Source organism: Hyaena hyaena, unplaced genomic scaffold (assembly GCF_003009895.1).
Source record: "Hyaena hyaena isolate Hyena2069 unplaced genomic scaffold, ASM300989v1 scaffold_308, whole genome shotgun sequence".
Classification (NCBI taxonomy): Eukaryota; Metazoa; Chordata; class Mammalia; order Carnivora; family Hyaenidae; genus Hyaena; species Hyaena hyaena.
The window spans coordinates 1,668,547-1,692,230 of record NW_024080942.1 but is presented as its reverse complement, the minus strand read 5'-3'; the positions used below and the strand labels follow the sequence as shown (position 1 = coordinate 1,692,230).

At 61.0% G+C, this 23,684-nt stretch overlaps 4 protein-coding genes across 7 annotated transcripts; 3 read left to right on the top strand and 1 right to left on the bottom strand.

Annotated features, from left to right (window-relative positions):
* The first annotated feature begins 67 nt into the window (after positions 1 to 67).
* Positions 68 to 3,221, top strand: PUSL1 (pseudouridine synthase like 1). Of its 3 annotated transcripts, none has more exons than XM_039248371.1 (9): positions 68 to 185; positions 373 to 430; positions 567 to 754; positions 926 to 1,075; positions 1,164 to 1,334; positions 2,220 to 2,223; positions 2,306 to 2,468; positions 2,575 to 2,619; positions 2,890 to 3,221. In XM_039248371.1, the coding sequence occupies exons 1-9, from the start codon at positions 115 to 117 to the stop codon at positions 3,009 to 3,011; spliced, it is 972 nt and encodes a 323-aa protein (XP_039104302.1). In that variant the 5' UTR covers positions 68 to 114; the 3' UTR covers positions 3,012 to 3,221. The 3 variants fall into 3 exon arrangements, with proteins under 3 accessions (XP_039104302.1, XP_039104301.1, XP_039104303.1); XM_039248370.1 differs by having other exon boundaries at positions 2,172 to 2,223; XM_039248372.1 differs by having other exon boundaries at positions 2,172 to 2,223; positions 2,575 to 2,638.
* INTS11 (integrator complex subunit 11) lies at positions 3,125 to 14,671 on the bottom strand. The gene is made up of 17 exons (XM_039248336.1): positions 14,513 to 14,671; positions 11,605 to 11,702; positions 11,005 to 11,078; positions 9,502 to 9,730; positions 7,083 to 7,181; positions 6,965 to 6,999; positions 6,615 to 6,753; positions 6,056 to 6,120; positions 5,584 to 5,773; positions 5,174 to 5,257; positions 4,700 to 4,789; positions 4,428 to 4,590; positions 4,191 to 4,298; positions 4,040 to 4,101; positions 3,799 to 3,941; positions 3,593 to 3,722; positions 3,125 to 3,465 (listed from the first exon to the last, which is right to left on the bottom strand). The coding sequence occupies exons 1-17, from the start codon at positions 14,538 to 14,540 to the stop codon at positions 3,400 to 3,402; spliced, it is 1,803 nt and encodes a 600-aa protein (XP_039104267.1). The 5' UTR covers positions 14,541 to 14,671; the 3' UTR covers positions 3,125 to 3,399.
* A 124-nt stretch (positions 14,672 to 14,795) lies between these two features.
* Positions 14,796 to 18,923, top strand: LOC120242551 (ceramide-1-phosphate transfer protein). 2 transcript variants are annotated; one of them, XM_039248379.1, is made up of 3 exons: positions 14,796 to 14,850; positions 16,850 to 16,984; positions 17,238 to 18,923. In XM_039248379.1, exons 2-3 carry the CDS (start codon positions 16,863 to 16,865, stop codon positions 17,758 to 17,760), a joined length of 645 nt encoding a protein of 214 aa, XP_039104310.1. In that variant the 5' UTR covers positions 14,796 to 14,850; positions 16,850 to 16,862; the 3' UTR covers positions 17,761 to 18,923. The 2 variants fall into 2 exon arrangements, with proteins under 2 accessions (XP_039104310.1, XP_039104312.1); XM_039248381.1 differs by having other exon boundaries at positions 14,846 to 14,913.
* A 1,519-nt stretch (positions 18,924 to 20,442) lies between these two features.
* On the top strand, positions 20,443 to 23,674 carry TAS1R3 (taste 1 receptor member 3). Its single transcript, XM_039248323.1, has 6 exons — positions 20,443 to 20,645; positions 20,750 to 21,050; positions 21,142 to 21,924; positions 22,040 to 22,243; positions 22,405 to 22,525; positions 22,686 to 23,674. The coding sequence occupies exons 1-6, from the start codon at positions 20,443 to 20,445 to the stop codon at positions 23,672 to 23,674; spliced, it is 2,601 nt and encodes an 866-aa protein (XP_039104254.1).
* Positions 23,675 to 23,684: the final 10 nt, after the last annotated feature.

Below are 23,684 nucleotides of genomic sequence, written 5' to 3'. Positions count from 1 at the left end.
AAGTACTGGGAAGGGACGGCGCTAAGGCGCAGGCGCGGGCGCAGCCAGAGGGGCGTGGCCAGCGGCTTCAGTGCGCGCGCGCAGAGCACGCGAGCGGGGCGGCTCAGCCAGGCCATGGTTCCTGCCGCAGGCTCGGTGAGGGCGCGCTACCTCGTGTACTTTCAGTACTTGGGCACGGAGTTCAAGTACGTCCTCAGGACCGCCCATCCATGCCCGCGGCCCCTACGTGTATCCCGGCACCCTAGGCGGGACCGGGGGGGTGGGGGGGGAGCTAAATTTAGCACTCGACGCCGGGAAAGGGAACGGGCTTGCAGGGCAGCAGAGTGCGGGGCGGGCCTCCGTCCGCTAACCTGAGCCTCGCTCTGCCTGCAGCGGGGTCGCGGCCGTCAGGGGCTCCCAGCGCGCCATCGGGGTCCAGAACTACCTGGAGGTGAGCTCCGCCGGCCACGCGCTCGGAATGGAAAGAGGGAGACCCAGGGTAGGGGCAGATGGGAGCCCCCGGGCCTCTGGGCTCTGGTCTTCGCCCCGTGCTGCCCACCCCGCCCCAGGCGGCTCTGTCCTCGCAGGAGGCTGCAAAGCGGCTGAATTCGGTGGTGCCGGTCAAGTTCACCATCTCCAGCCGCACGGATGCTGGGGTCCACGCCCTGAGCAACGCAGCTCACCTGGACATCCAGCGCCGCTCAGGCCAGCCCCCCTTCTCCCCCGAAGTCCTGGCTGAAGCTCTCAATGGCCACCTGAGGCACCCGGCCATCCGGTGAGTACCTGTTTGCTGTCTCCAAACCGGTCCACGGTGGATGGAGACCACAAGTCAGGAAGGACTTGGTGTCTAGACAGAACCTCTTGGAAGTGATGGAGATACCAAGGTGTCACTTGGGTTGGTGGGTGGGTAGGGGTCATTCCGCTATACCTGATCGTGCTCCCACAGGGTACTGCAGGCCTTCCGAGTACCTAGTGACTTCCACGCCCGCCATGCAGCCACATCCAGGACCTACCTGTACCGCCTGGCCACCGGCTGCCAGCGGCCTGATCAGCTCTCTGTGTTTGAACGAAACCGATGCTGGGCACTACGGGCAGAGTGAGTGTGGACGTGAGGGAGCAGGTGGGGGTTGCCAGGCCCACATGGATGGCTACTCCCTCCTGACCACTCACCTGCCTCCCTGCAGCTGCTTGGATGTAGATGCCATGCAGGAGGCTGCCCAGCACCTTCTAGGGACACATGACTTCAGTGCCTTCCAGTCAGCTGGCAGCCCGGCCACTAGCTCAGTGCGCACACTGCGCCGAGCCTCGGTGTCCCCTGACCTAGGCAGCCCCTTTGTCCTCCCCCAGGAGAACAGGTAAGTAACAGGGCACCTCGCACACCGGCCAGAGACTGGGGGAGCTGCATTTAGACTTAGCACCATCCTTGGTGAGGATGATATAGAGGCAGGACACAGCTGGAGCTGGGGACTCCCTGGGTACCCATCAGCCCTGATAGAGGAGATGCTGGTCAGCTCAGTGGCATGGCCCCAACAACCATCAACCTGCAGCTGTGCTCTCTGCCACTGGGCTGGGGTCCTGCCACGCTGGGGACAGAGAAAGCTCTTTCTACAAGGGCTCCCAGCCCTGTCCAGCCCACTGTTCGTGGACTAGTAGATGGATCTTGGCAGCTGCTGAAAACACTTCGCTGAAAGAGAAGCACCAGGCCCGTGGCTCCAACCCTACCTGGCAGGCGGCTGGTTACACTGTCCCTGGGGCCTCTGGCCAGACGTCAGCTCTTGATTTCCAAACCTTCCCAGTCTGAGCCCACACTGAAGGGAGGAGGAACTTCTGCATGATCAGCTGAAGAGCCACTACCCTGAGGCTCGGGGCTCTGGTAGAGGAGTTGGCCATGCTCATCTCCCTCAGCTGCTCCAGAGCCGCACCAGGACCTCTGCCTCAGGAGCACCCCCACCTGAGGGTCCTGTCCCCACTGCCTCGGCCCCTCAGAAGGCTCTGCAACACCCCCCCCCCCGATTCGCAGTGTCTCTCCCACCAGCTTCACCTGAGGGCAGGGTGGCCACCGGAAGCCCATGGGGTGGAAGAGAGTGGGAACCACTCTTTCCCACCTCCCTCACCCTGCCCGCCTCCTCTGGGGCCACGGTGTGGACTGGGGGTTGTCCTGGCCCAGATGTCACAGGTGCCTCTATCTCTAGGTTGCAGTTCTGGAACCTGGAGTTTGAGAGCCAGTCCTTCCTATACAGACAGGTGGGCTCTGCCCTGGGGCTCCCAGGGATGGGGTGGACCCGAGGAGCTGGGCCACTATGGCAGTCTTGGCCTTGGGTTGCAGGTTCGGAGAATGACAGCTGTGCTGGTGGCTGTGGGGCTGGGGGCTTTGAGGCCCGCTCAGGTGAGGGTGATTTTGGAAAGCCGGGACCCCCTTGGCAGACACCAGACACGTGTGGCCCCAGCCTGTGGCTTATTCCTCAAGTCGGTGCAGTATGGGAGCCCCGGTAAGGGCAGGCGGCCTGGAAGAGTCCCTGCGGGCACCCCACCGACTGACCCCCTCCCAGGGCGGGGTGCGTGACGGACAGCCACAGCCCTCCTCTGTCCTAACAGGTGGGAATCCAGCCTGTGTTCAGTGGGAAAGCCAGGACCCCGGAGGCAAGGAAGCCCCAGCCAGGTTGGACAAAAAATCTCCAGCTGCTCCTAAAAGGAGGCAGCCTGGAGTGAGGTGCCTCCTTCCCCTGGGCCCTTAGGCCCAAGCCGTACTCGTGACCTGGACCCTATGATCAAGTTCCCGGCAGGGAGGGAGGCTGAGGGGGCTCACCTCGAGTGGGGAGGGCCTTGAAGGGCAGAGGCTCTGCAGCCCAGAGGAAGCTGTGGACTTAGGGCCAGGCCCAGCCCCTGGAGGGAGCCTCTTGTGCCCTGCAGGCTTCACCCCATGGAGGCACAGAGAGCCCCCGGGTGCCCGTGACACACTAGGCCCTGCCACTGGACCCTGCCCAGCTCTGCATGCCATGGAGGCGAGGAGGGACCAGCACTTGACCACCTAGGCCCATACCTGCTCCAAGTCCCCACATTCCTGAGCGCCCCGGTCTGCCCCAGGCGGGCTGCCGTGGGTAGACTGCAGGAGAAAGGTTTGGGCGTCAAGAAGGGAGCACCCGTGTGGTCTTTGGTTCTATTTTTACTGGACATTGAATACCTCAGGAGCCATCCAGCCATGTCCTGAGGGCTCAGGAATAGAAATAAAGAGTGATGAAGTCCCCAGGCCGATTTCTTTCCTCAGCCAAAACTGGCCAATTGCACAGGCACATGACGTGGGTTGTGTCCTCACAGACAAGTGCTCTGACCGGCCGTGGGCTCCCATCCAGGAACACAGAGGGAAGACCCGAGGCACAGACACGGCTCTAGAAGGGAAGCCTAGGTCCCTCTGGCTGGTGGTCAGCTGGCAGCCTGGGGCAGGCCCTTCTTGAGCAGTGACGTGAGGTAACTTCCCAGCTCTTCATCCTGTAGCCAGATGCAAGAGGGGATGGTCATCTCCTCCTCCCTGACCACCACACCTGGGCAGACCAGGGTGATGCGGCGACCCCGCCTGTCCTGACTTGCTGGGCACAGCGCCTTTGAGGCCACTCACCTGGTAGGTCCAAGAGACCAGCAGCACCTTGGTGCCTGGGTCCTCTGAGTGGGCAGCAGCCTGGATGAGGATGGACTCCACGGTCACGGACCCATCGGGAAGGTGCTGCACACAGTGGTCCTTGAGGACGCTGCGGAGAAGCACAGTGAGACCTGCCTTGTGCCCCCCTTCTTACCACCCCAGGCCAGAAGGGGTTGGGTACCCACCTCTTCAGGTGGCTGTAGACCCGCAGGGCTGTCTCCTGCTCCTTGCGAGGGTCGTGCAGATGGACGCGGCATGTGAAGCGCAGCTGGTGCTCGGCAAGGCCCAGCTCCTTGAGGGCCTGCTCTGAGGACACCAGCCGGAAGTTCTGCGGGGCAGGGGCAGGGGCAGGTCAGGGGGCAAGGGAGCGCCCTGCACGCCCCCCGCCCCACACCCCCATCCCCGCCCTGCCCCACGCCTACTCACACTGTCTTTCATGATCAGAGTGCCGTGGAGGAGCCGGGGCTTTTTGGCATCAGGGAGCAGCCCTGCGGAGAAACGGGCAAGGATGGGAGCTGTCATCGGGTCCACCCGCTGAGCCGTGCCCCTGCCCCTGCCCCGCCCCTGCCCTGCATACCCTGTGCCATCTCCCGCTTCAGCAGCCCCAGCGAGATGCCCACAGGGATGCTGGGGCTAGTGGGCAGCGTCACCGTCTCACCATTGGCTGGCATGTAGCAATTGACCCCTGGGCCAGAGAGGGAGGGTCAGAAAGCCTCAGTCAGGATCAGCTGGCTCTGCCCATGCTGACCCCACGGGCAGACCCTGCCCTGCATCCCATGTCAGCCCAAGCCCACCCCATGCCTGGGCTGCCTACGGAATTCCTGCTCAATCTTCTGCTTCAGGAACTCCATCTTCTTGGCCTCCCCATGTACCAGCAGCACGTTCTCGGGCTCTGCCTGGCCCACCAGCTGCATGATACCCTTGGCGTCGGCATGGGCACTGAAGGACATGTACTCCACCTGCATCTTGACCTCCAACTGCAGCATCACAGTGCACACAGGCCATTACCACAAGCAGCAGGCTCACAGGGCTCCCAACCTACCCGTGTGGGGGGCCTGTGGGGCTCCCGGGGAAGTGGGGACTCACCACCTGCCGCCCTTCCATCTCCAGCTTGCGCTGCCCACTGAGGATCTTATGGCCCACAGTTCCCTGCACGCAGTAGCCCGGCATGATGACCTGGGGGGCAGGGAGGGATGGAGCTGGCGGCCACGCTGCAAATGGCACCATCCCCCCACTCCTGCCTCGGGCTTCCTCTCTGTCTCTCCACCCTTGCTGCCTGTCTGAACCTGAACCTTTGATGGCCCCTGCCCCTTGCCAGCGGGTCCCCATCCCAGGCCTGAGTAGCACATCAGCTCAGGAAGCCAGGCTTTACTGCCTGATACAGACAAGGCGACACATAGCAAGAGTGCGAGCTGCCTGGGTTAGACACGGGGCCCCAGGATACTGAGCCCTGACCTGACAATAACACTGTCCCCAAGACGGGCGGAGCCCCTGCTCCCCCACCTCTGCCCAACCTCACAGGCCCTCGTAGGAGGTATACCTGGGGACCAGACCCCTTACCATGTTCTTCTCGTTCCCTGCCCACTTCCGAAAGATCTGCAGGGACTGGCCGGCGTGCAGCATGCCTGGTGTGGCAAACACGACCTGCAGGGTGGGCAGGGCACGGTCAGAGCAGCGGACACCCGCCTGGCAGAGACCCAGCACTGGCCAGGAGTCCGGCCCCTCCGCTGCCCTCAGTCTTTTGACCCTGCACCTGCCACAGGCCCCACCTTCTGACCACCCCATCTTTCCCCCAGCACAGTGCACCCCACTCTCTGCAGGCAGGACCACTCACATGTCCCAGACACGGAGGAGGTGCACACGTGTGGACAGCCAGTGCTGGTCCTGGGTGCCCCAGCCTGGGGCAGGCATGACTTGGTTACCACGGGCACAGGACGGCCATCCCCACCCCACCCTGGCCAGGGCCTCACCATTGGACCCGGGTTGTCAGCAAATGCTCGGTCAAAGGCCTTGATGTGCTTAAACTCAAACATGTTCCTCTGGACAAAAGTCTTCCGGATCTTCTGGTTGGTCCAGGTTATGAAGAGCTTGTAGTAGTGGTTGGCCTTCTCCGTGAGGCCCGTGGAAAAGTAGATGGGGGCCTTTAGATTCATGCGCTCCCTGCGACAGTGCAGGGGCCACGGTGGAGGAGGACGCCAGGGCAGGGCCAGCCTGTGTCCCCCCCACACCCCCAGCCCGCTTCCTCCTGTATGTCGGGTCTCACAGAGGGGACGTAGTCATGTGACTGGGGGGCCCTGGTGTGAACAACAGGACACTACAGACCTCCTGGCACAGGCAGGCACCCTAACAGATGTCAGTTACCCTGACTATCCTTGCCTAGAGCTGGACACAGACATGCCGCTAGCGCCCAGGGCTCCCAGACACCGACTGGCTACCACCTACCAGAAGGTCTCCAGCAGGATGCAGAGCTCCTGAGCACGGCCCAGCGCGAACACAGGGATCAGCACCTGCAGCGGGAGGGCAAGGCTGGCTCAGGCAGGAGGCCCTGGCATGCTGCCCACCCAAGTTAAGCCCACCTCTGATCACAGAGGGCAGCAGTTGCTCCCTGTGGCTGCCTTCGCAGGGAGCGGCTACTATAAACGCTGGCCCTGCTGGCAGCTTTGATGGCCAGAGCCTGCATCCAGTGAGAGGTCACAGCCAGGTATCCCTGAGAGCCAGAGGCCCTTTGCAGGCCATGGGAAAGGCCCTCACACTCTGCCCCAAGTCCTGCTCCCAGCCACAGTCCATCCCAAAATGACCACGGTGGATGTTCTGGCCACCCCTGGGCTAGGATCTGAGATAAGGAGTGAATAAGCACCCCAGTGGTCTTCAGAGAAGTTTTTCCTAATGCTGAGAATACATTCCTCCCTGCATGCCCAGAACACAAGGCACCCCTGTCCCCTGACAGTCAAGGTGGCGCAAGGCCCAGAGCCCTGCCTGGCACCCCGCCTGCACCAGCTACCTTCCCGCCGCGCTCCACAGCCTCGTGGACCTTCTTCAGGAAGTCTCGCTCCCGGCAGCGCTTGGAATCCCGGATGGTCGTGGCGTATGTGGATTCTGTGATGAGCAGGTTGGGGCGGCATTTGTCAATCCAGGCAGCTCTAGGACAGAGGTAGGCGTGGCCCAAGGTGGACAACCCACATGGCTGCAGGGCTAGGAATAAGGACCCCGCGACACCCCTCACCCTCTGACAGCGGGGGGAAGAGACTGTCACACACACAAGGGACATGCGGTGGCATCCAGCACACGCCTGCAGGTCGCTGCACTCCGGGGGCTCCCCACAGGATGAAACAAGCACATCAGCCTACTCACCCCAAATGCCGGTCCGGAGTCATATTATAATCACCCTGGCAAAGAATGTGCCAATAAGACAGGTGCCTCCTCCCCCAGGCCAGGCAGTCCCTCCTGCACCCCAGGTGCTTCCACTGACCGTGTAGACCACAGACTCTGAGCCCACTTTAATCTGGAACATGGCTGCCCCCAGCACGTGGCCTGCATAGTACGCCTTGATTTCGAGCTCATCATCCACCTACAGAGAAGAGGGCTCAACTCAGGTCTGCAGGCTCTGCTGGCTTGAAGAGGATGGCAAAGGGGCCCCGGGGGGAGGGGGGGCGGGGGGTACACTGGGGAGGCAGAGGGTGGGAGAGGACATGGTTCCTTCACCATTTCCTGTTTCTTACATACAATGTCCAGTTCTCAACCAAGAGCAACCAGACGTAAGAGATGGGATGACATCACGGAAAGCAAGAGACGCTACAGTCTAGAGAAGCGGACTCAGAGCTCCCAGAGTTTTCAGGCACGGAGCTGATGAGGGCCGGGACTGATACACGCAGAGAGATGGAAGACAAGACCAAGAAGAGTGACCAAAAAACTAAAATTTTTTTTATTAACAAATTTTTTAATGTTTGTATTTATTGCTGAGAGAGAGGGAGAGACAGCGTGAGCAGGGGAGGGTCAGAGAGAGAGGGAGACACAGAATCCAAAACAGGCTCCAGGCTCTGAGCTGTCAGCACAGAGCCCAAGGTGGGGCTCGAACCCACAAACCGTGAGATCATGACCTGAGCCGAAGTCGGAGGCTTAAGTTGAACGCTTAACTGACTGAGCCACCCGGGCACCCCTTGTTTTATTTATTTCTGAGAGAGAGAGAGACAGTGTGAGCAGGGGAGGGTCAGAGAGAGAGGTAGACACAGACTCTGAAACAGGCTCCAGGCTCTGAGCTGGCTGTCAGCACAGAGCCCAATGTGGGGATCGAACCCATGAACCATGAGATCGTGACCTAAGCTTAAGTCAGAGGCTCGACTGACTGAGCCACCCAGAAGTCCCTAGAAATCATTTTAAAAAGTAGAAATTCTACACCAAAAATCATAATAACCCAAATAAAGAATTCAACAGATGGATTTAACAACACATCATATATGATCAAAAAGAGTACTAATAGAGTAAAACATAGAAAAGACTATCTAGCATGAACCACAGAAAGGCAAAAGCGTGAGGGAAGGTCTGGAGTAAGAGACCTAACACTCTGCAATCTGGGGCCCTGGGCTGAAGGAGAACAATGGAAGAACCTGATGGAAAGACATTAGGTCACAGATCTAAGAGGCTTCACACCTGGGCAGATTCAATGAGAACAAAACAACATTCAGGTCCTTCACAGCATCCAAAATCCACCCACCAAAATCCAAAGAGAAGGACATAATCCTACTAGCAGCCTAAGATTAAAGATTCTCTTCCAAACAGCGAATAGAAAGACATGTCCAAAGTACTGAGAGAAAATAATTGCCAAACCGGAATTTCACATGTAATGAAAAAAAGTCATTCAGGAATGAGGCTGAAGTAGACCCATCTGCAAACAAATAAAAGAGATTCATTGGGGCGCCTGAGTGGCTCAGTTAGTTGAGCACCCAACTCTTGATTTCAGTTCAGGTCATGATCCCAGGTCGTGGGATCAAGCCCTGCATTGGGCTCCGCACTGAGCATAAAGCCTGCTTAAGATTCTCTCTCTCTCGGGGCGTCTGGGTGGCTTAGTCGGATAAGCGTCCGACTTTCGCTTAGGTCACGATCTCATGGTTCGTGGGTTCGAGCCCCGCGTCGGGCTCTGTGCTGACTGCCAGCTCAGAGCCTGGAGCCTGCTTCAGTCTGTGACTCCCTCTCTCTCTGACCTTCCCCCGCTCACGCTGTCTCTCTCTCTCTCTCTCTCTCTCCTAGAAATAAATAAAACATTAAAAAAAAAATTTTAAGATTCTCTCTCTCTCTCTTTCTCTGCTCCCCCCGCCCACACATACACATGCGTGCTCTCTCTTTCAAATCAAATAAACTTTAACAATAAACACAAATTTAAAAAACATTTAAAACAGACCTTAAACTAAGAAGCATTATTAAAAATAAATACACGTACTTGTATTGACAAGAGATTCAACCAGAAGGATGAAACAACCCACAATATACAGGCACCTAATAACAAGCAAAACCCACGGACTCTAAGGGGAAACAGACAAATCTAGCTTGTGGTACTACCCGATTTGACTGCATTTGCCTGCTGAAAACCTCCACCTTCCTCTGTGACCCACACACAATAGTTACTGAGACAAAACCCAAACTCTACAGCTAGGCCTGGGTGCCCTCCACGGCTTGCCCGTCTCTGTCCAGTCTCCACCGCCCTCTGCCCCTGGCCGGAACACGTGGTCAGGCACACAGCTGGGTGAGCAGCAGAGGCTCCGCGCACTTGACATGACGCTCCGTGTGCCTCCCCCGCAAGTGCCGAATCTGGCCTGGGACCCCACGTGCTTGCCCACTGCTGCCTCCTAGTGGCCCCAGACAGAGAGTGGGATGGGTTCTGTTAGGACCCTGACCTGGACCGTCTGGTGGAGGTGGACAGCTACCACCTTCTTCATACAGTCTTTGATCATCTGGGAAGTGAAGAAGTTGGCTTCGCCCTTCTTGTCCACGGCGATCTTGCGGTAATCCTCCAGCAGGATGGGGCAGATGGCCTGGGTGGGGTGGGTCATGTAGATGGGCCCGTCGTAGCCCACCATCTCGCTGAAGTAGGGGAGGGCCCCACAGTGGTCCAGGTGGAAGTGGCTGAGGGTGCAGCACAGTCAGCCCAAGGCCACTGCTCCCTGGCCAAGCCCGCCCCCACAGCCCCTCCCCACCAGTGCCAGGTACGTGGTCACTCCACCAATTCCTTCATCTGCGCATGGACTGCCCACTGTGTGTCAGAGGCTGTCCTAAGTACCGCAGGGTGAGGACTGAGCGAAGCCGACGAAACTGCCACCTTCCCGGAACCTACGATCTAAGTGTCTGGCGAAACAGTGAGCATTAAAGAGGTAATGCTTGTATCAGAGGTGCCCATTTTCTATAGCGAGATAGAAAGTAGCTAGGAAGGGGACAGGGCATCCAGAGAGCTGCCATCGCTGGCAGATGACGGGAAGACCCCATGGCATGCGAGTCAGGCCGGGTGGAGCGCTGTGTCCACAATGGAGCAGACCCGCTGCATGCAAGCCCACATCCAAGAAAGGACTGAGACCACAAGAGCCTCACAGTGGCTGGAGACTGGGGCTGCCTGCAGCCAGCAGATCCTCAGGCTTGCAAAGTGCAGGGAGAAGACCAGCAGGAGGCTGCTCTGGTCAGCCGGCCACATGCCAAAGGTCAGGGTGAGGAAAAGGGCTGGACCCATGAACTGTGGACTGTCTGGGTGGAGTGTGAGGAAGAAGAAGAAAGCAGGAGCCCCATTCAGCCAGGCTGGAGGGTCAACCGTCACCAGAGGAGAGCCAGCCCATGAGACTGGAGGTCAGGGGCACAGTAGATGAGGATGCGTGGGAAGGACTGAGGGTCGAGGACGGGCAGGGAGGGCATAGTCACTGCTGCCAAATGCTGTCGAGAGGCTGACCGAGGAGGCCTGAGAAGCCGCCCAGGAGTTCACAGGTGAAATGCGCCATCTTTGCATTGGAGGCAGTGGCCTCCCTGGCATGGGCCTATTGCCCTAACACAACCTCATCTTCTTGGGCACCTGGGGCTCTCGTCCCTGACACTCAGGGGCATAGCCAATAGGCCCACACAGTACAGAGCATCCCTTGGCTCCACAGGGCTGACCAAAGCCTGTCAAGGGGCAACCATGAACACCTATAAGCTCCCGCAAAGACACAGCCCCCAGGACCACTGTTCAGAGGGGGAGAGGGCCAGCCCTGGGGGTGAGCCACACAGACAACCTGGAGCAGACCTGGGCCTGCAATGGCCCACAGCGTGCAGCCACCACAGGTCCCGAGGTGCTCTTCTGAACTCCTGAGGGCCCCCAAAGTGGGGTTAGATGTGAGCTGACGTCCCAATACTGTGCCCAGCAGCCGACGGGCGCTCACCTGATGATCACACAGTCCAGGAAGTCGGTCAGCCGGCCATTGCGAGTGATGTAGGAGAAATCAGGGAAGCGCCTCTGAGAAGCCAAGAAAAAGGGTCAGAACGTGGCTGCCCTGGGTCTTCAGGTGATGGAAGCGCGGAGCAGCCAGCACGCCAGGGAGCGGCTCCCAGCAGGGGAATAAAGGCACAGCTGAGCCTGGACACTATCTCCCACCCCACCCCACCCCCAGCAGGCCACACCAGGGCCACTGACCGTTCACAGCCTCTGAAAACAGGGAGGGGTCAAACTGCCAGAACCAGTGGCCGAGCCAGAAGCCCTGGGAAGCACTCAGCCACCCCACATGCGTCAGGAGCCTGAGGGCCCCTGCTCCAGGACAGATCATGCAGGGTACCCCATCTGTCAAGTGATGGGGCTGGGGGCTTCCAGGGAAGGCAGCGACCCCAGAGCCACCTGTGTCCTACCACTGACCACTTGCCCAAACTATCCCTACTCCATGGGTCACAGCCCGAGGCTCTGAAGCCTGGGATCCTGCTGAAAACAGCAGCAAGGAGCAGGCGGGGTGAGGTCCCTCCAGGGACCTCCATCTTCCCTCAGGACTCACGTCGTCATTGAAGCCCATGTGCATTCCGCAGTCCAGCATGACATTCTTGCCCCCGATGGAGACCAGGATGCAGCTTCGGCCCACATCCTGGCCAGCTCCTGGACGGGAAGGTGGGATGAGGTGCTGCCACCCCCTTCTCACTTCCCCATGTCCGTTTCCCTGCTGCTGCAAGTGATGGCCCCAGCCACCTGCCTCAGACCTCCACTGGGCACTCTGGGTCCATGGCCCTGCGGAGCCCTCAGTGGGCTGGGAAAAGTGGTCCCCCATGGCTGCTGTGTGGATGACAGGTGAGGCAAGAAGCACCATCACCTCCACACACAGGCCAGGGAAATGTGCAGGGAAGGGACAAAGCGCCAAGCGAGTTCTAGCCCATGTGCCCTCCCCTGCTGCACCTCCGAGCCTCAGGCCCTGCCACTACCACCTAGGTCAGATGGAAAAAGCCCCTCACCTCTTGAGGGAGGAGCCCACCTGCTGCAGCTGACCTGAACCGTCAGGCCAGGGGCTGTGCCAACACGTGGACTGTGGTCCTGGCACTTAATTGGGGTGAATTATTCCTCACCATCCCTCTTGAAACCTCAACTAGGGTCATATCTGAACTGTGGGGCCCCTCCCCCAGGGCCTACTCCCAGAAGGAATAAAGCACCTCCAGGCAGTGCCACTGCAGAGGGACACCTGTGTGCAGCTTTAGCCCAGGCGTGGGGAGACAGGGCCCCAGCTGTCCAGCAGTGACCAACTACAGTGGCCTCAGTGCAGATGCCCCATCACTGCACCCTCGCAGACCACCCCCAGTCCAGACTTAACCTGAATCCTAGCCACCTTCTTGACTTCAAATCCTACCCAGCTGCTCCAGCCGCAGCAGGGCACATCCCAACCATCTCTTCTGGCCATGTGTCACCTCCTCTGGGGTCTGGAAGTCCAGGAAGAAAGGGACATAGCCCTGCAAGGCCTGATGTCACCAAATGACCTGCTTTCTATCCTGATCCTACAGCCTCCCTCTACCAGTCACCTGAACCTTCTGTTAGCACCACTCACACCAGGGTGACCAGGCCATGCCTCAGAGCAGGACCCTGGCTGGTCCTTGAGAAGCTTCCATCACCCATGACAACAGGTGATCCTAGCCAAGTGCTCAGCCACAGGCAGTGGCCTGGAGGTCTCTCAAAGGTCTGCTCCTGCCCCACCAGGACGATGGCAGGGTCTCAGATGTCTGCCCCCTAAAGTTGTACCCAGAGGCCCTCCAAACATTTGTGACAGGGGCTGCCTCTCTTTACAGAGAACGTGAAGTCACAGAAGTCATGGGGTCAGCTCATAGGCACACGGCGCCTAAGCACGGGGCCAAGGATAGTTTCCTGGACTCCAGAGCTCAGCTCTGAGACACTGGCCACCTCCCCCCACCAGGACCCACAACAATCCCATGGAGCAAGGACAGTGGCCTGAACCGAGCAGGAATGTGGGGAACAGAGTCCACGGCACACAAAAAGGAGGCAGGGCTCTGGAGAAAATAAGAGACACCATGTCCGCACCAGCTTATGCTCTAGGGCAAGGAAACAATGACCACACAGAGAAGACACACACTGAGTGCATCATGGAGACTAAGGCAGAGAAGGGGACCCAAAAACTTCCAGAACCACACCAGGCAAGTCCTCCCTAAAATGACTTCTGAGTAGTGTGGAGAAGGACAGCCAAGATGGGAGGGACAGCTGCACAAAGGCAGTGTGGTATGAGGAACCTAGGAGTATGTGACCAGGGAGCCCATGAGGTACAAACTGGCAAAGGAAAAGAACAGAGAAATAGTTCTGATTTGATGGTGCTATGGCCTTGGGAGCACACCCGGGGCAGATCTAGGGTAACAGAAGCAGTAGAAAGAACTGTTCAAGGAGAACAGAGGCCGAATCATGAAGGGGCAGGTCCCACAGAGGCCCCTGGAGGGGAGCCAAAGGCAGGGAAGAGTGTGGGTCCCTGCAGCCAGAGAGGACCCTGTGCTAACAGCTGCCAGAGTCTGTGTGGGTGACCTGCACGGCAGCGTGGAGCTGTGTACTCTGACTGGCATGCTAGGGGCAGGGGCGTCCACAGCTCAGGGTCCATACAAAGGGCTGGGTGCGCTATTGTGAGGAAAAGCGCATACCCTGAGAAAGGATATGGAGCTGCATGGAACATCTGTACAGGAAAATGCTCCCCACACACAGCCCAGCGGAGGAGGCACGTTCTGCAACAGCACTGAGCAGGAGTGCTGGAAGGGTGCCCAGAGACATCTAGAGGGTTGGCCACCAAAATGATAACCCCGGTTGTTTCTGGGACTCTGGGTTTGCAGTGATCTTTCATCCTTCGCAGTGTTCTGCACTGTTTGGGCTTTTTAAAATGTGCATTTGTATCTTTTACAAGATGCAAAACTTTTTTTTTTTTTTTTTTTTAACGTTGCACAAGTCAAGTAAGACAAGGGCTGAACCGAGAGTGGGTGGCTGGACTCGGCCCGCGGGAAGCCGCAGGTACAGGTGCGAGACCGATGCGGGAGGCGGAAGGAAAGAGAGGCAGGGAAGAAAGGCGACCTAAAGCATCGGTCCGTGTGGACAAACGCCGGCGCAGCGAGGATGGAGGCCCTGCGCCTCTACGGTGCGGCGCCCAGAGGGCAGACCCCAGGTGAAGGTGCAGAGACAGTCGCTCAGGCCTGCTTTTCCCCGGGCGGAAAGCTGGGGGCGCAGCGGGCCGCGACACGACCCCAAAGCCGTGCCTCCGGCCCTCCTCCGAGCTTCTCCACACAGAGCCTGAGCCGGGAGCGGGGGTCCGGCCCGAGGCCTCCGAAGACGACAGCTGCGGCCTCCGGGAACGAGGCCGGCCCTCTGCGCTCCCGCGACGCTGCCCCAGACCACCGCCGGGCCCCGCGACCGCTGGCCGGCGAGCGCGTCTCACTCACCCAAGGGAGTGACCCTGATCTCGGGCATGCTGCCGGGCGCGCTCCCAGGCCCCGTCACCTCTGCGCTCACCGAGCCGGCGGGACCACTTTGGCCCTACGACAGCCCGGATCCGAGAGCTCCGCTGCGCGCCACCCAACCTGCGGCGACGCCCCGCGCAGGCGCAGCCCCCACAGGGCCAGCTTCCGGTGCGCCCGCCGGAAACGCCGGCCCACGCGTTGAGCCTCGGGATTGGGCAGCCGGCAGCCAATGCTAGACGGCAGGGCGGTGGTCGGGGGCGGGGCGGCGGGACCCGCGGCTGCGGCTGCGGCTGCGGCTCAGGGGAGCGACGGCGGCACAGGTGAGCGGAGGGCGGCGGGCTCGGGCCAGAGGCCGGGGAGCAGATACCAACCGAACTGTGCAGGTGGGCCTGGGCGTCCCCAAGGGGCCAGGCGCGGGAGGGAGCGGCTTCCACGGCGCCCCGGACGCCGGGCTCTTGCTCAATCCCTGGGCCGCGGCTGGAGCAGGATCCCCGAGGCCCCACTCTACCCGCGCCCCGGCTCCCAGCCCCGCGCCGCCTGGAGCTAGCTCCCTTCCCGGACGAAACTTGCAGAGCTTCCTGAACAGGCCCTCGCTCCTGCCGGCTGGGCCTGGGGTGCCAGGGTGGGTACCCCCTTCTCCGGTGAGGGCCTTCAGCCTGCTGTCAGCTATAGAGCTGGGGTGCTCAGGCAGCTCTCCTGACAAGACTTGATCTTGCGCCTGTGAGCTGCCCCTGGGCAAGCCTTGACGGTGCCCTGCATCACCTCCTCAGAGCTGGCAGGCTGCCTGCCCCGGCTGCACAGTCAGTGTCCTTCCTGTTGTTTCCAAGCCCTGAAAGGCTCCCAGCAGATCCTCTTGGCTGCTGGCTCAGGCTCTGGACAGGAAGGCCAGGCCCACAGGATGTCTGGTGGCCAGGAAGGTAGCCCTGAAGGCTTCAGAGACCATCTGGTCAGTGGAGAGAAGACAGGCCCTGAGAGGGGAGGGGCGTGCCGGAAGTTTCTGGAGCACCACCTTCCTGAGGCCAGGCACAGCGGGTCCCCACACCTGAAGACAGGGTGAGCTCACCTCTGGGGGCTCCGCCCAATGCCAAGCATGTGGCCCAACCCACGGGGCCTCCAGGGCCTCAGCAGTCACTAGGCCCCATCAGATGCCTTTGGCAGCCTGGGTGGTGGACAGGGCAGGCCGTGCTGGCCTGTTTCCCCAGAAATGAAGGACCAAGTCTTAAGGCAGTGAGTTACCTGCCTCCGGAATGGAAGACAGAACCTGCAAGGTCACCCAGGTGACCAGGTCACCCTGGCTGGGGTTCCTGCCCCCCCCCCCTTGCGGAGAAGCCCTGCAGGGCTCCCAGCACTGAGGGTACAGGACTGCATCCTGGATGGTGAGACGCAGCTGAGTCCCCAGGGACCATCAGAGCCCAACCGCGGTGCTGGCCCTGGGCGCCCAGGACAACAGAGGCTGGGTTGCCCAGGGATGCCCACTCAGTACGTGGACGGTTGAATGATTATGGAGTAACTATGTTAATGTGAGCAGAATCTAGGGCAGGACTCTGGCCTGGGGCACTTCCGGAAGTTTCCTTGTGGCTGCCTTCAGAGTGTAGAAGGAACTTTGGCCTGGCCATCTTTCTGTATGGGACCCGTACAGCTCCAGTAGGAAAAGATTGGGATCTGTCTGTCTGGCAGTGCTGACTCTGCGGCCCCTGCTCTGGCTCTCGGGAAGGACACAACCTACCTGTCCACGCCTCATGGCCCTCCACCTCACTCTACTGTCTCTTTCTATAGCACTCATCTCTTTTTACTTGCCATGTTGGAATTTTCTGGTTTTGTTTCTGTGTGACAACCTGCCCAAGAATATCACCCTGATAGGCAGGGCTGTTTGTCTCATGGGGCGTCCAAGTGCCTGGGAGAGCAGTTGGCTCTGGGCAGGGACTCAGCAGGTGTTTCTCCGACTGGTGAAAACAAGTGCAGTCTGGCGCAAGGGACAAGCAAGAACACATGCCGTAGGTGAGACCAGCACAGTGCTGGGACAAACCTGAGCGACGCACGGGGCCACGCTAACACCTGTGGGCATGCATTCCAGGCAAAGGGCAGCATCAGGCCACTGAGCTCGAGCTTGTGGCCCAAGCAGAGTGAAGCAGGCTCCAGGGGAGAAGGGGGCTGACCCAGGATGGGTTCCACTGTGGCTTTTCATTCGGGGGGTGGGGGGCCGCAGGATCCCAGCTGTTGCTTTCTGACTGCTCCGCCCCCCACCCTGAAATAATGACTCAGGGAGTGAGCTGGCTCACGGGGAGACAACCCACCAGCCTGATTCCCTGTGTGTTTCAGTGTGTATTGAAAAATGGGTGACTTGGAGTCGGACTTCAATCTGAAAGTCGTCTTAGTCAGTTTCAAGCAGTGTCTCAACGAGGAGGAAGAGGTGCTGCTGGATCACTACCTCGCTGGCTGGAGGGGGCTGGTCAGGTACATTCGGGGGCACTGCCTTGCGGGCCCCCACACAAGGATGGGGCCTTTCTGACCACACTTCCCACGTGCTATACTGTGCACCGTGCACACCAGGCTCCTGCCTGCCCGGGGCTGCACAGCTGTTCTCATGCGCCAGCTGGCTGGCAGCACCAAGGCTTGTCACCCCTGCCTGCAAGTGGACATGTACCCCAGGAGGTGGGGGGATGTCTCCCCTGCACCCTGGGCTGAACTCCTGCTTCCCCTCAAGCAGGTTCCTGAACAGCCTGGGTGCCATCTTCTCCTTCATCTCTAAGGATGTCACCGCAAAGCTGCAGATCATGGAGCGTCTGTGCAGCGGCCCACAGCGGGAGCACTATAGCAGCCTGCAGTCCATGGTGGCCTACGAGGTGGGCAACCAGCTGGTGGACCTGGAACGGCGTTCCCACCACCCCGACTCAGGCTGCCGGACGGTGCTCCGGCTGCACCGTGCCCTGCGCTGGCTGCAGCTCTTCCTGGAAGGTCTGCGCACCAGCCCCGAGGACGCACGCACTGCCGTGCTGTGCACCGACTCCTACAACGCCTCTCTGGCTGCCTACCACCCCTGGATCATCCGCCGGGCCGTCACCGTGGCCTTCTGTACGTTGCCCACTCGCAAGGTCTTCCTGGAGGCCATGAACGTGGGGTCCCCAGAGCAGGCTGTGGAGATGCTGGGCGAGGCCCTGCCCTTCATTGAGCATGTCTACGATGTCTCCCAGAAACTCTACACTGAGCATTCCCTGCTGAACCTGCCCTGAGGGCAAGCGGGCGAGGTGGGGCATGTTTCTTCTTTCCAGAGCTGGGCTGGGGCGGCCAGAACCCATCAGGCCCACCATGGAGATTTGTGGGTGCCCCAGGAATGGGAAAAACACTTTCACCTGCCAGCTGAGCTACAGGCCCCGCATAGCCCACCCAGCCTGTGCTTCTAGGCTGCAGCACAAGGGCTGTGACAGAGAAGGCAAGCCCTGGCCATCCCATCTGCTCCTCCCTTGCCTTGCTCTGCCCAAGGGTGTCTTTGTTTTTACCCTCTACCAAGTTACATGTGTCCAATCAGGCCTCGTCCAGATGGGTAAAGTGCAGAAGGCAGGGAGGGTGAGGGCAGTATCAGTCTTCGTGCAAAACCCTGAAAAGCTGCCCCCTGCCTGTGAGCCAAGTCCATGAAATGGGGCAAAGTCACAGGTCCCCACAGTGCAGAGACTTCATCCTGCTTGCCAGCAAACTCATCCAGCAGGTGCTTATCCATCCCTGGCCCATCTCAGCGGCAGGCCCTGGGTGCAGTGTCTGTGCCCAGGTGCCCCGGGCCCCTCCACACGGGGCTGGCTGTCCTCAGGGCAGGGATGGGACCCCTGGGCAGCAGTGGGCAATGCAGGCTGGCTCCCTGCCCTCACCTCCCTGTTAGCCAGGGTCCCACACGTCCTCAGCAGCAACAGCCAGCAGCCCAAGCCCTGAGCAGAGGCCTGCCCTGCTTCTAGCCCTGCACACTTAATCAGCAGCCCCTGCAGCCACCCTGTCATTCGGGGGCTCCCGCATGCAGCTGCGTGCGAGTCTGCACAGCACAGCTCCAAAGCTCTAGGGAGCCCACGACTGCACTGGTCCAGTGCTGGCCTCTCCCCACCATCCAACAAGATGCTGTGCTCCTTCCTCCCTGCCCCCGGCTGCCCGTCCCCATGGCCCTCAGGAGACCCAGGGTGATGGCCAGAGCCTGCACCCTTCTGCCTGGCTGATAGGCCAGCCGTCACCGGGCACTTGGGGGCCAGGTGTCTCCTACTGGCTCTTCACTGTGAGCACAGGGCCCTCGGTGCTGAGGGGACTGTATCTACCCTACAGAGATATGCAAGACTGTGAGCCTGCAGAGACCTCGGGAATGTATAATACGGGTGATGGATTTGTGAACAGCAATAAATTCCACTTGTAGAACAGGTGCCGCGCCCCAGGATGGGTTTGCCGAGTCAAGTACCTGTTTACTGAAGGGAGGGGGGGGCGTGACCCTGTGGGGGCCGAGGCCCCACTGCCAGGCTCACAGGGCAGTGGCAGCCAGGGGGACCTGAGGGTGTCATGGCCAGCGTTGCACAGGGGGATGCTGCCCGTCTGTGCTTGTGCCGGCTTTAGCTTGGCCCCCCGGGTCCCCGCCAAGGTCCACATTATCCCCATTTTATAGTTGAGAAAACAATCACACAAGGGCCTGGGTTGGAAGGGGAGCTGCCTTGTCCCGCAATAGTGTTCGGGACACATGTCAGACCCAAACAGTCCGGTGCCACCTCCCCCACCCCCAGGTCCACTGCGTCGCCCTCTCCAGCACTGCCCGAGGCGCACTCCAACCACAGCGCCATATGGCGCCAGAGCCTGGGAGGACAGCCCAGGGCCCACACGTGCGTGCAGTCATTCAGGCGCCACGCTCTGCATACGTGGCATGCACTTGTGTGTGTGCTATGCGCGCAGGTTCAGTGCATCGCGTGTGTGTTATGCACATGGATGTCTGTGTCCCGAGCGCACCATGCAGCAGGGGCCAGATCCCAGACTACCTCCTATGAACACCGGCCAGGGCGGAGATCTCCCGCTCCGCTCCAGGGGCGTCGTAGCCTCCCTCACTTCCTCCAGGTGCCTAATGGGCAAATCCACCCCTGAGCCTGGTGGCGGTCCCCAGGCACCCAGAGGCTAAGTGGGAATGCTGGCAATCGCCAGGGCTCCCCTGCGCACACCTGGTGCTGACCCAGCTTCAGAGGCTCATTTGGCTGTGGCCTTTCCTCCCTCATTTGCATGCACTGTCCTGCAGGCCTAGCTGTTTGTCCCCCAGAGGGAGGCACGTGCCATCTCAATAGCTCAGGCTCAGTATGGGCACAGCCAGGCTCAGGGGCCCCAAAGTTTCCAGGCCTCAGACCCCTAGCAGAGCAACGGCCCAGACCTTCAAGCTGCGCTGCTCCCACCCTGGGGCCCTCCCCACCCCAGCCACAGGGTGGAGACCAGGATGACTGGCTGGCCGCTGTCCTGGCTGGTCCCCTGAGCCTGCAGATGGAGCCCCCCACCCCCGGCTGCTAACAGCCCTCCCCAAGGCTGGAGACCGGTGTTTCCGTACCTACTCCTCAGGGCACTGGCACTTCCCACAGGCAGCTGGAGCCCCCGGAACCCTCTGACAGAGACACCCTGAGTGTCCTCCCCCCGCTTCCAGGAATGGGGTGGGTGCAGAGGGGCTTGGGCACAGGTAGGTAACAAGATTATGGTGAGTGGTTGCGCAGCCAGAGAGCCTGGTTGTGGCATCAGGATCAAAGAGTCCAGAGAGTGCAAACCTACGGGGCCAGGAATCAAGGGTGCCTCCAGGGGGCCCCCAGGCTCAGCAGGGGCAGACAGGCGAGAACTTTGCAAAGCAAATTCCCTGCCCAAACCCCACCCCAAGTCTTTATATCTGGGGCCCCCACCCTGTTGTCTCATTTGCCATCCCCGCCATGCCCGGCCTCGCTCTCCTGGGCCTCACGGCTCTCCTGGGCCTCACGGCTCTCCTGGGCCGTGGGAAGGGTGCCCCTCTGTGCTTGTCCCGGCAGCTCAGGATGCAAGGGGACTATGTGCTGGGCGGACTCTTCCCTCTAGGTTCAGCCGAGGGTACAGATCTTGGAGACAGGCTGCAGCCCAATGCCACCGTGTGCACCAGGTAGGAATGCAGGGGACGGGGAGCAAAGCGGGGAGTGGCTTGGGTCGGGGGTGCTCCTGAGTAGGGGTGAGGTCTCGGCCACCCGCAGCCCTGTGTGGCCCCAGGTTCTCATCTCTGGGCCTGCTCTGGGCATTGGCCATGAAGATGGCGGTGGAGGAGATCAACAATGGGTCTGCCCTGCTGCCCGGGCTGCACCTGGGCTATGACCTCTATGACACGTGTTCGGAGCCTGTGGTGGCCATGAAGCCCAGCCTCATGTTCATGGCCAAAGCAGGCAGCTGCAGCATTGCCGCCTACTGCAACTACACGCAGTACCAGCCCCGTGTGCTGGCTGTCATCGGGCCCTACTCGTCAGAGCTCGCCCTCGTCACCAGCAAGTTCTTCAGCTTCTTCCTCATGCCTCAGGTGCGCGCCCCCACCTCTGCCAGTGCCACCCACCCCACTGGCCCCACGCGCAGGAGCACCCACATCAGGAGGTGCCTCCCGGCCTCTGCAGGTCAGCTACGGTGCCAGCACGGACCGGCTGAGTAACCGGGAGGTCTTCCCATCCTTCTTCCGCACGGTGCCCAGTGACCAAGTGCAGGCGGTGGCCATGGTGGAGCTGCTGCAGGCGCTCGGCTGGAACTGGGTGGCGGCATTGGGCAGCGATGATGAGTATGGCCGGCAGGGCCTGAGCCTCTTCTCCAGCCTGGCCAACGCCAGGGGCATCTGCATTGCGCACGAGGGCCTCGTGCCGCTGCCACACAGGGGCAGCCTGCGGCTGGGCACCGTGCAGAGCCTGCTGCACCAGGTGAACCAGAGCAGCGTGCAGGTGGTGGTGCTGTTCTCCTCCACGCAGGCGGCCCGCACCCTCTTCAGCTACAGCATCCGCTACAAGCTCTCACCCAAGGTGTGGGTGGCCAGTGAGGCCTGGCTGACCTCGGACCTGGTCATGACGCTGCCTGGCATGGCTGAGGTGGGCACTGTGCTCGGCTTCCTGCAGCAGGGCGCCCCGATCCCCGAGTTTCCATCCTACGTGCAGACCCGCCTGGCCTTGGCCGCCGACCCCGCCTTCTGCGCCGCGCTGGACGCTGAACAGCCAGGCCTGGAGGAGCACGTGGTGGGGCCACGCTGCCCCCAGTGTGACCACATCACACTAGAGAACATATCTGCAGGGCTGCTGCACCACCAGACCTTCGCTGCCTACGCGGCTGTGTACGGCGTGGCCCAGGCTCTGCACAACACACTGCTCTGCAATGCCTCGGGCTGCCCCACGCGTGAGCCTGTGCAGCCATGGCAGGTGAGGGTGAGGAACTCCCCCCGGACACTCTTGAGAGGGGGGGATCTTGGGGGGAATCTGGGCTGGCAGCACTCCTGGCCCAGCCCCCCCCCACGTGCTCCAACACACCCACCAGCTCCTGGAGAACATGTACAACATGAGCTTCCATGCACGCGGCCTAGCACTGCGGTTCGATGCCAGCGGGAACGTGAACATGGATTATGCCCTGAAACTGTGGGTGTGGCAGGACCCGACACCCGAGCTGCGCACCGTAGGCACCTTCAACGGCCGCCTGGAGCTCTGGCACTCCCAGATGCGCTGGCACACGCCGGGGAAGCAGGTGAGCGCTGGGTGGCCGGTCCCCGGCTGCACAGCAGCTTTCCCCTCAGCCAGAAGCCAGCTCCGGCCCTGCCTGGGGGGGGGGGGGCGCAGGGGACGGGCCGCAGGTCCGGGCAGGCACACCCAGCCGAGCACGGCCTGAGCCCTGAGGCCCTGTGCCAGCAGCCCGTATCCCAGTGCTCCCGGCAGTGCAGGGAGGGCCAGGTGCGCCGTGTGAAGGGCTTCCACTCCTGTTGTTACGACTGCGTGGACTGCAAGGCAGGCAGCTATCAGCGCAACCCAGGTGAGCACCTCCCTGAGGCTGAGTGCGGGCGGGGACCCACACGGTCTCACGTCCGGGCTCCAAGTCCAACTCTGAGGCCAGGGCAGGTGGGAGAGAGGCGGAGGAGCCTGTGCCCCCCCGCCCCCCCCCGCAGTGCCCCCTCTCTCCTCCCACACCACAGGTGACCTCCTCTGCACCCAGTGTGACCAGGACCAGTGGTCCCCGGACCGGAGCACGCGCTGCTTCCCCCGCAGGCCCATGTTCCTGGCGTGGGGGGAGCCGGCTGTGCTTGTACTGCTCATGCTGCTGGCTCTGGCGCTTGGCCTGGTGCTGCTGGTCCTGGGGCTCTTCATCTGGCACTGGAACAGTCCGCTGGTTCAGGCCTCAGGTGGGCCACGGGCCTGCTTTGGCCTGGCCTGCCTGGGCCTCGCCTGCCTCAGTGCCCTCCTGCTCCCTGGCCAGCCAGGCTCTGCCAGCTGCCTGGCCCAGCAGCCGCTGCTCCACCTCCCACTCACTGGCTGCCTGAGCACGCTCTTCCTGCAAGCGGCCGAGATATTTGTGGGGTCAGAGCTGCCGCCAAGCTGGGCCGATGAGCTGTGTGGCCACCTGCGGGGGCCCTGGGCCTGGCTGCTGGTACTGCTTGCTATGCTGGCAGAAGCCGCATTGTGTGCCTGGTACCTGGTGGCCTTCCCGCCAGAGGTGGTGACAGACTGGAGGGTGCTGCCCACGGAGGCGCTGGTGCACTGCCGGGTGCGCTCCTGGATCAGCTTTGGCCTGGTGCATACCACTAACGCCACGCTGGCCTTCCTCTGTTTCCTGGGCACTTTTCTGGTGCAGAGCCGGCCAGGGCGCTACAATGGCGCCCGCGGCCTCACTTTTGCCATGCTGGCCTATTTCATCACCTGGATCTCCTTTGTGCCCCTCTTTGCCAATGTGCACGTGGCCTACCAGCCCGCCGTGCAGATGGGCGCCACCCTCTTCTGTGCCCTGGGTGTCCTGGCCACCTTCTACCTGCCCAAGTGCTACCTGCTGCTTCAGCGGCCGGAGCTCAACACCCCTGAGTTCTTCCTGGGAGACAATACCAGAGGACAGGGCAGCAGTGGGGGGCGGGGGAGGGGAGACTCGGGGCAAAAACAAGCGGCCCCTGATCCAGTGACCTCACCTCAGTGAACCTAGACTT